Source organism: Heteronotia binoei, chromosome 2, assembly GCF_032191835.1.
Source record: "Heteronotia binoei isolate CCM8104 ecotype False Entrance Well chromosome 2, APGP_CSIRO_Hbin_v1, whole genome shotgun sequence".
NCBI lineage: Eukaryota > Metazoa > Chordata > Lepidosauria > Squamata > Gekkonidae > Heteronotia > Heteronotia binoei.
The window spans coordinates 82,561,145-82,574,673 of record NC_083224.1 but is presented as its reverse complement, the minus strand read 5'-3'; the positions used below and the strand labels follow the sequence as shown (position 1 = coordinate 82,574,673).

Here is a 13,529-nt window from a genome sequence, read left to right as displayed (position 1 = left end):
ATCAGTTTCTGGCACCCCTCTCAGACGTATCTGGTTTTCTATTAACTTGCAATCTTGTAGTACTGTTTTCTCCTGTATTTTTTTTAATTGTGGAGTCCACTGTATTAATTCTTAAATCATGATCTTTCATTCTTACACCATAGTCTTTCATTTTCTCTTCAACCTCCAGCATTTTTTTTCACTGCTTGAAACTCCTTAGTGAGAACTTCTATGTCTTTTTTTAGTTCCTTCTTACATAAGAACATAAGAGAAGCCATGTTAGATCAGGCCAATGGCCCATCCAGTCCAACATTCTGTGTCACACAGCGGCCAAATATATATATATATATATATATATATATATATATATATATATATATATATATATATATATATATATATATATATATACACACACACACACACACACACACACACACACACACACACACACACACTGTGGCTAATAGCCACTGATGGACCTCTGCTCCATATTTTTATCTAACCCCTTCTTGAAGGTGGCTATGCTTGTGGACGCCACCACCTCCTGTGGCAGTGAATTCCACATGTTAATCACCCTTTGGGTGAAAAAGTACTTCCTTTTATCCGTTTTAACCTGTCTGCTCAGCAATTTCATCGAATGCCCACGAGTTCTTGTATTGTGAGAAAGGGAGAAAAGTACTTCTTTCTCTACTTTCTCCATCCCATGCATTATCTTGTAAACTTCTATCATGTCACCCCTCAGTCGACGTTTCTCCAAGCTAAAGAGCCCTAAGCGTTTCAACCTTTCTTCATAGGGAAGGTGTTCCAGCCCTTTAATCATTTTAGTTGCCCTTTTCTGAACTTTCTCCAATGCTATAATATCCTTTTTGAGGTGCGGCGACCAGAACTGCACACAGTACTCCAAATGAGACCGCACCATCGATTTATACAGAGGCATTATGATACTGGCTGATTTGTTTTCAATTCCCTTCCTAATAATTCCCAGCATGGCGTTGGCCTTTTTTATTGCAAACGCACACTGTCTTGACATTTTCAGTGAATTATCTACCATGACCCCAAGATCTCTCTCTTGGTCTGTCTCTGCCAGTTCACACCCCATCAACTTGTATTTGTAGCTGGGATTCTTGGCCCCAATGTGCATTACTTTGCACTTGGCCACATTGAACCGCATCTGCCACGTTGATGCCCACTCACCCAGCCTCAACAGATCCCTTTGGAGTTCCTCACAATCCTCTCTGGTTCTCACCACCCTGAACAATTTAGTGTCATCCGCAAATTTGGCCACTTCACTGCTCACTCCCAACTCTAAATCATTTATGAACAAGTTAAAGAGGATGGGACCCAGTACCGAGCATGCCCTTTCAAATGAGCCCAAAATCGCTGTTCTCCGAGGCTCCAAAGCCAAGATATTAATTTTCTAAACTCTTGACCTTCTTTCTAAACTCTTGACCACCGATGTTTCTCTATGATTGTAGTCCTAGAGAAGGCTCGTTTTATATGGTTGAGAAGTCTCGCGATACTCCTATGACGCCACTTCCTGTGACGTCCTGTTGATCTGCAGTTCTGTTCTGTTTTGGAGGGGGTTGCCCAACCGCAGGTATGCAAAACAATTTTCTGTTTCTTTTTTTTAGCCTTATTCTCTAAGTCCCAAATTTACCCCCCCTCCTTCTTTACTTTAATATAATATAAATGTATCCAGACCTTTGTTTTTTCTCCAAATAAATCTTATTTTAGTCCCAGAGTGATAAAGATCTTTACCTTTAAAGATCATGATCCTTTCAAGCACCGTCTCCTTTCAAAGTAGCTATTAATTAATCCCAAAGAAGCTTTGGCTCATGGTGAATTTATGTCGATTTAACGACCCCAGATGTCCTCTGAAGATGTTGGAACGCAATTCTTCCCCGGGGACTCTTCAAAGCCAAAAAGGAATCCCACTGGGATACCTCATCAGCCAAAGTAAATCCCCTCAGAATTTCAAAAGCATGTCTTGGCCATCTCCTTGTCTAGAAGATGTAGGCAGCAGGCGTTAAAAAACCCTTCTCTGCCCAGAACAGAGGTCTTGGTCTGCTCCTCAATGAGAAGCACTTCAATCCTCCATGACACCAAGCAGGAAGTCCAGATTCCAAGCGCTGTTGATTGGGGCTGGAAAATATAAATCCAGACCCTCTTTCATACCAGTGGACCATGCTTAACCACTAAGAAAATGGGCGGAATAGTTTAATTGAAATTAATTCAATGGTTTATTAATGCTTCCTCAATAACAGATAAACTAAATGACTAAGCAAATAAGAGATATTTAAAAGGAAATAATAGAATCATAGAGTTGGAAAAGACATCCAGGGTCACCTAGTTCAACCCCCTGCACAATACAGGAAATAAATGCCTCCCCCACACAAACACACCAGTTACCCCATTCCACGCTCAGAAGACAGCAAAAAACAAACAAACACAAAAACCCTCCAGGATCCCTGGCCAAAGTGGTTTGGAAAAAATGGCTTCCTGGCCCCAAAAGTGGTGATCAGCATTTCTCTGGCATGTAAGAAAGGGCCATGAGAACTAAGCACCGATTCCTGTCCTCCTTCTCATGATCTGACTAAGTTCACAGATTCAATATTGCTGTCAGATGACCATCTAGCCACTGTTCGAAAACCTCCAAAGGAGGAGAGCCCACCACCTCCTAAGGAAGCCTGTTCTACTGAGGAACTACTCTAACTTGTTAGGAAGTTCTTCCTAATGTTTAGTGGAAAACTCTTTTGATTTAATTTCAACCCATCCATTCTGATCTAGTCTTCTGGGGAACAGAAAACAACTCTGCCCCATCTTCTATATGACAGCCCTTCAAGTACTTGAAGATGACAATCATATCACCTCTCAGTTGTCTCCTTTCCAGGCTAAACATACTGAGCTCCTTCAACACATGAGTACATGGATAGTTGGAAAATAATAAGGATAGACATAAAGTTATTGGGGAGGGAGTGGGGCTCAGCGACAGAGCCTCTGCTTTGCATACAGAAAGTCCCCAGGTTCAATCCCCAGCATCTCCAGTTAAAAAGACCAGGTGACTGTGACTTAGACTTTGGAGAGCATCTGCCAGTCAGAGTAGACGAAACTGACCTTGAAGGAGCTGATTCATGTGTGATTACATGGCAATAAGATGTAGTGCCATCCTTACAATATTCTACTCTCCTTGTTATCTCTAGCCTATCTCATTAAAAAAACTAAGCAAAACCTTTTGTTTTAAGTGATTCATACCTATCTGTCCAGGAAATTAGTGGCTTTCAATTAAACAGGTCAGAAAGTGAATGAAGAAAGAGGACAGAAACATAGTTTAAGAGGAACCAGGGTTGAAAAAAAGAAAAGGGGTGCAGAGGGGCTGCTGCAGCACTTCCTACTAGTTTGGCACTAGGCCTGACTGCTTTTGCCAGATGGTCTGACAGGTTTTATTGAATCTCTTCACAAAAATTGAAGTGGGCTGGTAAAAGGAATACAAGTTTGGACTAACCACTCTGAACCAGGAGAGAAGGGCTGGCTCATCAGAGAAGCTGTGCAAGACCTTTAGAAAAGAACTAGGAGGCAGACCCAACTCAGCACACCCAAGGCACCAAATCTATTATAATTAGTGGGGGGCCTGTGAAACTCTTTCCCCACATCGCTAAGCCCAGCATAGCTCCACTCACCTTTGAGCCTGGCAGCAGCAGTGGCATTGTCTGGGAGCTGCTGCCGGGCCTGGAATAGCTCCCAGAGTCTTGCCACCAGCTCTGCAGAACCAAGGTAAGTGTGTTGTCTGTGCATGTACAGACAAAGCTCTTTTGTTTGAGGGGGAATTTAACCCCCCCCCCAGTGTATATTTATTCAAGAATTTCTCTGCAAACCTCAGGGGCCTCCAAGTTTGCAGGAAAATCTGGTTAATGTCAATGTGGCTCCAATCCGCAGATTTAGATATCCACAGTTGGAGGCCTCACATCACTATTAGATATATAGGTATTTTATTTTGTCATAATCAAGGCTGTAGTCCAAGTAACAATGGCTTTTATTCCCCTCCTACTAAAGAATGAGATTACCCACTCCATTCAAACAGAACAGATTCTTGTCAGCCAGGGGTCATTCAATAGTGATCAAGCCTCTCTCACATTTTCAATCTCTCCCCTCCTCTGATTGTAGGAACAGGAGGCCTCTAATTGGTCTTGCCCTCCCTCCTATGCTAATTCTGTCATTTTCCCTTCTCCTGGCAAGGCTGCTGAAGTCATTTTTTCTATTTTGCTTTTTCCTTACAACTGAGCTGTATTGATTTGCAGGCTCTGGGTATCAGGTTACAGTGTCTTGTTCAGCTTCCCAAAATAACAAAGCCACAGGAAGCTTCCAGAGTCCAGTGCCCTATAGACTAAGGCCAGAGTTTCAGAGTTCAATCAAATCAGTGTCTTTCAGTCCAAGGTCAGAGTTTCAGAGTTCAATCAAATCAGTGTCTTTCAGTCCAAGGTCAGAGTTTCAAGAATCAATCATCAGTGTCCGGTCCATGCCACAGAAGCCTTTCTTGGAAATGCCCAAGTGGCAGGGCTCCAGCCAACTGCTCAGGAATAGTCCTGCAAAAGACTCATCTTCATTATCAGCAGGCAGCTGACAGTGAGCCAGGAGCTGTGCACTTCAAAATCTGACCCTGTAGCTCAGCTTTCAGCCTTCATCTGCAGTATTCCAAAGGTGCAGGTGATCCCAGTTGGACTGAGAGTGATCAACTGACTTACACCTGCTGAATCAGGGTTGGAGGGTAAATGTGGTTCTGCACCAACTGTTGGCTGTAAGTCTTGGTGTGCCAGCTCATTTTCCTGCTGGTCGGCTTCTGTCAACTCCAGGCTGGCAACACAGGATTCCTCTTTCTCTGAAGTGACCAAACTATTGCTGAGCCCTGGCAGATCCATGACATGAGCCATTTTGTTATAGCCAGTGCAGTGTCAGCTTGTACATGTGCTTGCTTACCTGCATTTCTCCTGCCTGTATGCCTTGGGTTCCAACATGCTGATCAGACCCAGCCTTGCTCCTGTTTGAGATTTATTGCTCGGAGTTGCTACTGGATTATCTATTTGGTTGCCATGCCAAATGCCATTTTGTGGACCTTCCCCTCCCCCCATGCCATAGACGGTGTGCTGGTCTAAGGATCAACAGAATTAAATAACCCTAAATGATTCTCCAGTGCAGGAAAGAATAATGCCCCCCACTGCTGTATTTTCCATTTCTGCTTATCTCCACCACCATCACCACTCCTGCCATTCTCTGAGATATGCACAGCTCTGTGAGGGTAACTGCTGGGTGAGTGCCAGAATTGAGTATTGATGAGCAGTGTGCTATTGTGTGCTGATATGTACTAAAATTATTGGTCTAACTTCTTGCCTGTAACCCTGGTTCTCTTCAAAGTATCTATGCTTATTCTAGTTTATTACAGCCTCTGTTTCCTTTCTCAGGCTTCTTTGGAGCAATGTTACTTTTCATTTTGATCCTAAACCTCTGTGCAAGCAAGATTCATTCCCCTGTGTCTGAGCCTGAACCCAAGTCCTGTTTACGTGGACAGGGAAGCCTACATATGTTGCCCTGAGTGCATTTGGTAACAAAGAGATTGAGAACAGTTGTCCATATGTACCCTTCTTAGAACTCTTTTTAAATACCTTTTCCTTTGATCAGACATGATGTGACATACATAGGAGCAAAATTCTTCCACAGTGATTTTACAGAATCACTTTATCCAGGAACAACACAAACAGTGTCTCCCAATGACAGGGGGAAAACTCTATTTATTTTTTTTAATAAGCCACCAAGTGCACAAGGTCATTTTGTTCCTGATAATGCCCATTAAGCATTTTCTTTGATTCTAGCAAATGAACTTTTTCTACTTTTGGGGCCGGGATAACACCTGATCTGATAGCTGCTGCTCCAGTTCCATGGTCAGATCGTTATGCCCTGAAAGTATGATTTCACTTGCAGCCCTCCTCCTGTTTAGGCAGCAGGCAGACTTATGCTTGCCTGCGGAGCCAATTGGACCCAGAGCATCTTCAAGAAGCTCTGTGGGATCCGATGCCCCTTGGATGAGCTAGTAGAGGATTGGTATTCCCAGTTCTCAGAGGCCATTGACAACATCGTCCCCCGGGTGCCCTCTTCGTCGCCGTACCAAATCAGCTCCATGGTACAGCCTGGAGCTGAAGAGGATGAAATGGCAACTTGGATGACTAGAGTGAGTGTGGTGGAGATCTTATGACGAGGAGTCCAGAACTTCTTATAGAGCGTTTATGAAGGCCTATGAGAAAGCAGTGAAGTCTGCTAAGAAGGAATTCTGTGCAGCCTCCATTGCATCAGTGAAGTTTCGCCCCGCCCAATTATTTAGGACAATTCGATCATTGATTACAGTGCCAACAGGCAATCGAAAAGCTAGAGAATTGGATATTGGCTGTGAGGCTTTTGCAAGTATTTTTCTCCCTTTCTCACAATACAAGAACTTGTGGGCATTCAATGAAATTGCTGAGCAGTCAGGTTAAAACAGATAAAAGGAAGTACTTCTTCACCCAAAGTGTGATTAACATGTGGAATTCACTGCCACAGGAGGTGGTGGCAGCTACAAGCATAGCCAGCTTTAAGAGGGGATTGGATAAAAATATGGAGCAGAGGTCCATCAGTGGCTATTAGCCACAGTGTGTATATATACGTGTGTGTGTGTGTGTGTGTGTGTGTGTATATATATATATATATATATATATAATTTTTTTGGCCACTGTGTGACACAGAGTGTTGGACTGGATGGGTCATTGGCCTGATCCAACATAGCTTCTCTTACGTTCTTATGTTCTTACACACACACACACACACACACACATATATATATATATACACCACACATACATATATATACACCAACTTTCCCGGTATTGAAGTCAGACTGACTGGCCTGTAATTTCCCGGATCTCCTCTGGAACCCTGAGTCTGTCTGGGAAAGGGAGGAATATGAATTTACCAGAATAAATAAGTAAATATTAAAACTGCATCCAGACTTTTTAGCTCACTAATTTCTAACTTTGCCTGCTTTGTTTGGTACAGCCATTCGTTTTGGCCGCATGCCAGAAGCTGAGAAAAGGAAGCTGGTAGCAGGACTGACAGCAAGTGAAATCAGTTGCCAGAACCAGCAAGTGGCTGACCTGAAACTCTTTTCCAAGCACATCTACAATGCCTACCTGAAAAACTTCAACATGACCAAAAAGAAAGCACGAGGCATCCTGACTGGGAAAGCCAGCAGCACACCAGTGAGTGTTTTCAGTCTCTGAGGATTAAAAATCAGGGAGAGCTTACCAGAACTCTGCTGTTTGTGCAGGACAGTCACTGCTGCTGTGCAGGAACAGTTACAAAAGAACTTGGCTATATTCAAAGGACTTTAACTTGTCAGTTGATGCCACATACCAGCAGTTTGACATCCTGGTGGGATCAGGCATAATCAGGTGTAAAAAGACTTTACAACCTAACATGCTAAAAATCTTTTATTTGCAGATCATAAGGGTCAGTTCTGAATGCAGAAACAGGTTAATATCCCATGTAAATATCTCATTTATTACCAGTGCAGGAGCATCTCCCATGATCAGATATTCCTCTTGCCTTCCAAGGCTGTATCCTGTTTCTCAAAAGAAAGGATCCTTTCTTTTGAGAAATAGGATACAGCCTTGGAAGGCAAGAGGAATATCTGATCATGGGAGATGCTCCTGCACTGGTAATAAATGAGATATTTACATGGGATATTGGAGGGCAGTGGGTGATAAACAAGCTATCACTTTCCAACCATGTCCTATCTATAAAAAACAACTGGAGCTAAATTTCAAGAATAGGGCACCAGGGTTGCTAATTATGGATGGTGGCTGCAGACTTTTAGTCAGCCATTGGATTTGATTGTAAGAGCAGTGAATGGAGAAGAGTTTGTATTTGCTACTGTCCCTTGAGCCCCCTAAAAAGATGTTCTTGTGGGTCAGGAGGCCTTTGAAAATGGCTTGTAATGTGGTAGTAAAGTTGCAGTTAAAGGGTATAATGGGCAGGACTCCTTTTCTCCTTGCATTGTTGTGTAAATAGTGAAAGATCTTACACAGTTGGGGAAGTGGATGAATGAGATTTCCCTTTCCAACTGCAGCCTCCACATGCTGTGTTTCATGCCATATGCATCAGTGGCCACATCCTCAGGAACAGCTTGGGGCGTGGAGCTCAGGAGTTCCGCTGGAAAAGGGGAGGTGGTAAAGAAGATGCTTCTGTGAACTCTATCCTGTAGTTCTTAGGATCAAGTTTGGGTGTGATATATATAAAGAGAAATATAAACTTGCAGAATTTTTGGATCTGTTCTTTCTTTTTTTAAAAGAAAAATGAGGGGAGACATTTAAATGTATTAAATGTTTTCTTTTATCATATTTTTAAAAAAAATTGTCATGCGTTTCAGTTAGAAAGGTGGGCTATAAATGAAGTTTTTATTATTCAGCCTAAACTTTTCTTTTTAAGAACAACTTTTTAAGAACACAAAGAGAACTTTCTGCATACTCAGTGGGCTTCTAAATATGCAGAATATTACTTTCTAAATTATTTGTAAAAGTTCCATGCCAGAGCAAGCTGCTGTAGACTAAGCATGCTTATTACCTTCACTAGGAAGTATTGAATGTTGCAAGTACATGTGTATCAATTTTAAAAGGAAAGAAAAAAACAGAGGAGAGGGGAACCCATAAATGCTCATTGTGAAGGGGAAGACTATGGTAGGGGGCATATTCCCTAATTTGTTTCTTTTTCCATCAAAATGAAAAAAGATTATGAGGGTTTCCCCTCCTCCCCTTTTCAGATTCCCTTCTTTCAGATCTTTGGGGAAAGAAGGAAGGCTTTTTTTCCTCTCTCATCTCCAGATTCAGGAATAAGTAGATTGCCTTGCCATTCTTATGGTTACCGAGTCCTGACACTCTGTCTTCTGTGCTGCTAAACATCTTGAGTGTTTTTTCTCTCTCTCTGTTCTGAGTTGTGCATAGCATTATCTGTCACCACCACTGTTTTTGATGCTTAGATGTACCAAAATATTCAGCAGAATTGCCAGCATTGTTTTTCCTCTGTTTTTGTGTTAGTAGCACTGCTTATCCTTCAGTAGCAAATAATTTTAGAGTGTATTACTTGGATGCTGCTGCCTCAGTAGTTGCTTTCATTGGGGCAAAGTCCATAATGGAACCATCCCATTGGAAAGAGAAGAATATACTTAAAAGATACCAAACAGCATTGGGGTTTGGAATTAGAGAATAATTTTTAGACTGCTTGCTGACTGTTTGGAGAAGGAGCAAATGGTACAGATATCTGCACAAGCATCCATGTGGGTTCCATGTATCAGGTGTGCTGTATCAATACATCAAGCACCATAACAACTCATTGTGTATAAATGCCATACTTGTGGCGGGTATGTCTTGAATTAACAAAACTCCTGTAGCTGCAGTTTTTATTTCATACCATTATATTAGTGGAAAGGCAGAGCTGTTGATTGACTAGAAGTACCAGAGACATGATAAAAATAGTCACTGTGTAATCAGTGGCTTGAATCTTCACTACCATTCATAACTTTATGCTCTCTCTTCTTTATATAGCCATTTGTGATTCATGATATGGATACCCTGTGGCAAGCAGAAAAGGGCCTGGTATGGAAGCAGCTGGTAAATGGGATACCCCCATACAAGGAGATTGGTGTCCATGTCTTCTACCGCTGCCAGTGTACAACAGTGGAAACTGTGCGAGAGCTTACAGAATTTGCCAAGAGCATTCCTAGCTTCATCAGCCTTTATCTTAATGACCAAGTGACTCTGCTGAAATATGGAGTGCATGAGGCCATTTTTGCCATGCTTGCCTCCATCATGAACAAGGATGGACTCCTGGTAGCCAATGGGAATGGCTTTGTGACACGCGAATTCCTTCGCAGCTTGCGCAAACCCTTCAATGAAATAATGGAACCCAAATTTGAGTTTGCTGTGAAGTTCAATGCCTTGGAGCTAGATGACAGTGACCTGTCTCTATTTGTAGCAGCCATCATCCTGTGTGGAGGTGAGACTGGGGAGTCATTGAACTGGTGGTGGGACAAGGGAGATGGTTGCTGCATTGGGACTCTGGAGCACTGCTTGAATATACTCCATCCAGTGCTTCTGAGCAGTACTCAAATACCATAAAGAACATGCAACAGCATTTGAGGCTTGAGGTTACTGAGATACTGAAAGGAAAAAGCTTGCAGCATTTGCACCAATCAGAGAGGCAAATGTATTTGGATCATTTTGTTCCCATGATTCTGTAACTTGCCTTAAGAAATTACCATTAGCTGATATAGTCTTAGAACAAAGTTTATTTCCAGTGGCACCTTTGTTTGTTCTATTTTGTTCTTTGTTCTGCTGCTTCAGACCAACATGGCTACTTACCTGAATCTGGTATAGTCCTGTTCCCTTTCACTTAGGCTCTGCCTTTAACCTGATTAGGAGCATACTTTTCCCCACTGCTGTTTTAACTACCTAATCTGCCTCTGCTCCCTAGAGCTCCCCATCAACTGCTGCTCCTACAGGCATCTACATCTGAAAACACACATAGCATGATATAATTTCTTTTTCCAGTTAAACCGGTTATTATTTTCCTCATTTTCATCTCCTGCTTCTCTGGCTTCCTACAACTGTTTGGTTCCCAGTAAAAGTAAGATTTTGTACTTCAAGGTTGCTTCTTTCTCAAGGCCAAACTTCTTGATAATTGGATGATCCCAGTAGTATTTTTCCCTATGATAACGGGGGAGGGGAGGAGTTGGTGCAGGAAGACAGAACTTGTAGGGGAAACTATTAGACATCTAGAAAAGCATTTTTTTTAATTATCTGTCTCTCACAAATGTACACCAACAGTGTGGGAGACCCAGTTTGGTGTAGTGGTTAAGAGCGGCGGATTCTAATCTGGAGAATCAGGTTTGATTCCCCACTCTTCTGCATGCAGCTAGTGAACCATGTAGCCTTGGTAAGTCACAGTTCTCTGAGAGTTCTCTCAGCCTGAAACTCTTGAGTGAAGGGTGGGGTATAAATCCAATGCTTCTTCAAATAAGCTTTATGCTGCATGCATTTTTGTCATATCCTGCTAGCTGGTTGCTGATTTCCATCTTCAAGCCCTGATCATGCAGTCAGCAATAACTAGGGTAATTTTTTTTTTCTAGACCGTATTAGCTCAGGCTGGTTGTGGGTGTTGAAGGAAGCATTGCTTATCTGAATACTCCCTTGTATGAAAAACTTTCTGAAGGGCAAGCATGTTCAGGAGAAAACTAGGGTGACATTTTGGAAAAATGAAGAATTTTAAACAGAGGAACAAAAGTCTGAAAAATAATTTTTTTGAAAGTCCCATTTGATCTTTCATTCTCTCTCTTTCTCCAAGACCGTCCTGGCTTGATGAACGTTAAACAGGTAGAGGAGATTCAAGACAATATCCTCCAGGCTCTTGAGTTCCACCTGCAAGCCAATCACCCAGACACTCAATATCTCTTCCCTAAGCTGCTGCAGAAGATGGCTGACTTGCGGCAGCTAGTGACTGAACATGCACAGCTTGTGCAGAAGATCAAAAAGACAGAAACAGAGACTTCCCTGCATCCACTCTTGCAGGAAATCTACAAAGACATGTACTGAGGAGCCTATATTTATGAAATAGGTTAAAGCCATGAAGTCCAGCAAAATGCTTTGTAACATTGGCCAACAAATCCCCTGTGTCTTCCATTTCTTCTACTGAAAATGCTTTTCCTATATGATGGCTGTATATACTGTATATAGGGGTGTACAGCATCAGATCTGGTATCACCACATAGTGGTAGGTTAGGGCTTCCGTTAACATACATACACTAAGTGAAACTTAAAAGGCACATCATAAGCTAAATATATATTTCAACAGTTTGACTAATACACTGTCTCTAGGCAGCTGTTGTGTTTACACATACCTTGCAGATGTGGTTGAACTGTGGGTTGCATAGTTCTCATGGACAACATGGGTCATGTCCAGGCAATTGTCTGACAGGTACAGGAACAGCGCTTGTATTATATATCCTCTGTATATTATTTTTGTATTGCACTCTGAACTCTAGCTTGGCTGTAAGTGACAAATTCTAAGGTGTGCAAAGAACAGGTGTGCGTCTGCTTGTATATGTACAAATTTCTCAAAGAAATTTCCAAGTGTTTAAGGGTACGAACACTCCTTATGGGGACAGCTTTGAGGGGGGAGGCCTTTTCTCATCTCCCTCAGTGCACAAAACCAGATATGCTTTCTTCAGGAAAGGCCACACCTCCTGTCTTCAGCATTGGGAACACTCTCTCTTCCTATGGGTTGTTTTACAACAACATTTTGTTGAAGCTAATCATGAGCATCTATGATGCTTGGTCTATTTAAATTTAGTAAAAAGAGGAGGCTCCCCCCCCCCCCCCCCCCCCCGTTCCTTGTTTACCAGATAATGGAACTTGGCTTGAAACAAAATGAGGATGAAGATCTTGCTCTTGGATGGTCGCTGACAAAATTCCATTTGCTTCCTTCATCTGAGCAAAACTAGATGTAATACTCCCTGCAGTCTGGTAATGCAAAGCCTTGAAAGCACTTGAGTCTCTACTCCCCCTCAGCAGGGAATACAATGCTGATTCTGCTTCTAAGAGGGCAGCACAAAGGCTGCTCTTAAGTCAAAGTGACTGAAGGATATTGGAGAAGACAGTGGTGTGTTTTTCTGTTTTGATATCCCTTTGTAATACTTCCCATTTTGTTCCTGAAAGATCTGAAGAATAATTATTGATATGTGAATTGCAACTGTGCCTTTCCCATGAACTTGTACTGCATCATGTACTGGCTTTATCCATTCTTCATCTCCAGTGCTGGCAAGAACCATTGCATAAGCAAATAGCATTTCAATATTGCCCACTCAGCATTTCCTCTCAAAATTGCCATGACCTTCATTTTTATATTTCTCAAAGGCCTACAGAAAATTATAGTATAATTTTAACCCCTCATATTTCTGGATTGATCCTACTTCAGTCTTTTAACTCTGTTACCTTTTGCCATTGTTAAGACTTAAGCTCCAAAAGAATTTATTTACCATTAATATATAAAGAGCTACTTTTGCTGGAAGATCGTTGCTTCTTGAATATGTGGACCATGTGAGACCATCCTGTTTGAACTGTGGGCATATTAACATATTATGACGTTCATGTTGCAGATAAATGCAGTGTCAAATGATGGCACATTGTTCTGTGCTGGGAACACTAGTTCCCAAGTATGTAGAGAGAAGGGGCTCAGAGAACTGCCATTTCCACTTGAGAAGCTTATAGTTCTTCAGGGCCATTTCAGGTCAAAAAAAGGGGGGGGGGTTAAATCGATTTTCCCTATGTTCTGCAGTCCTGATCTGAGTTAGTCATCCATGCACTTGGGAACTCCAACTGTATGTTTGTTCTGAAGTCCTATTGGTGACCATTTACCCATCATGTTAACTTTTTTCAGAGCCAGTTTGGTATAGTGATTAAGTGCATGGACTCTTATCT

The 13,529-nt window shown here is 42.0% G+C and overlaps 1 protein-coding gene across 1 annotated transcript in view; it reads left to right on the top strand.

Annotated features, from left to right (window-relative positions):
- Positions 1–13,119, top strand: part of PPARD (peroxisome proliferator activated receptor delta) — an 89,260-nt gene extending 76,141 nt beyond the window's left edge. The window contains exons 5-7 of the mRNA XM_060231444.1: positions 7,057–7,259; positions 9,600–10,050; positions 11,398–13,119. Coding sequence (XP_060087427.1) covers positions 7,057–7,259; positions 9,600–10,050; positions 11,398–11,645 — 902 coding nt within the window. The 3' untranslated portion in view covers positions 11,646–13,119. The remainder of the gene's footprint in view (positions 1–7,056; positions 7,260–9,599; positions 10,051–11,397) is intronic.
- Positions 13,120–13,529: the final 410 nt, after the last annotated feature.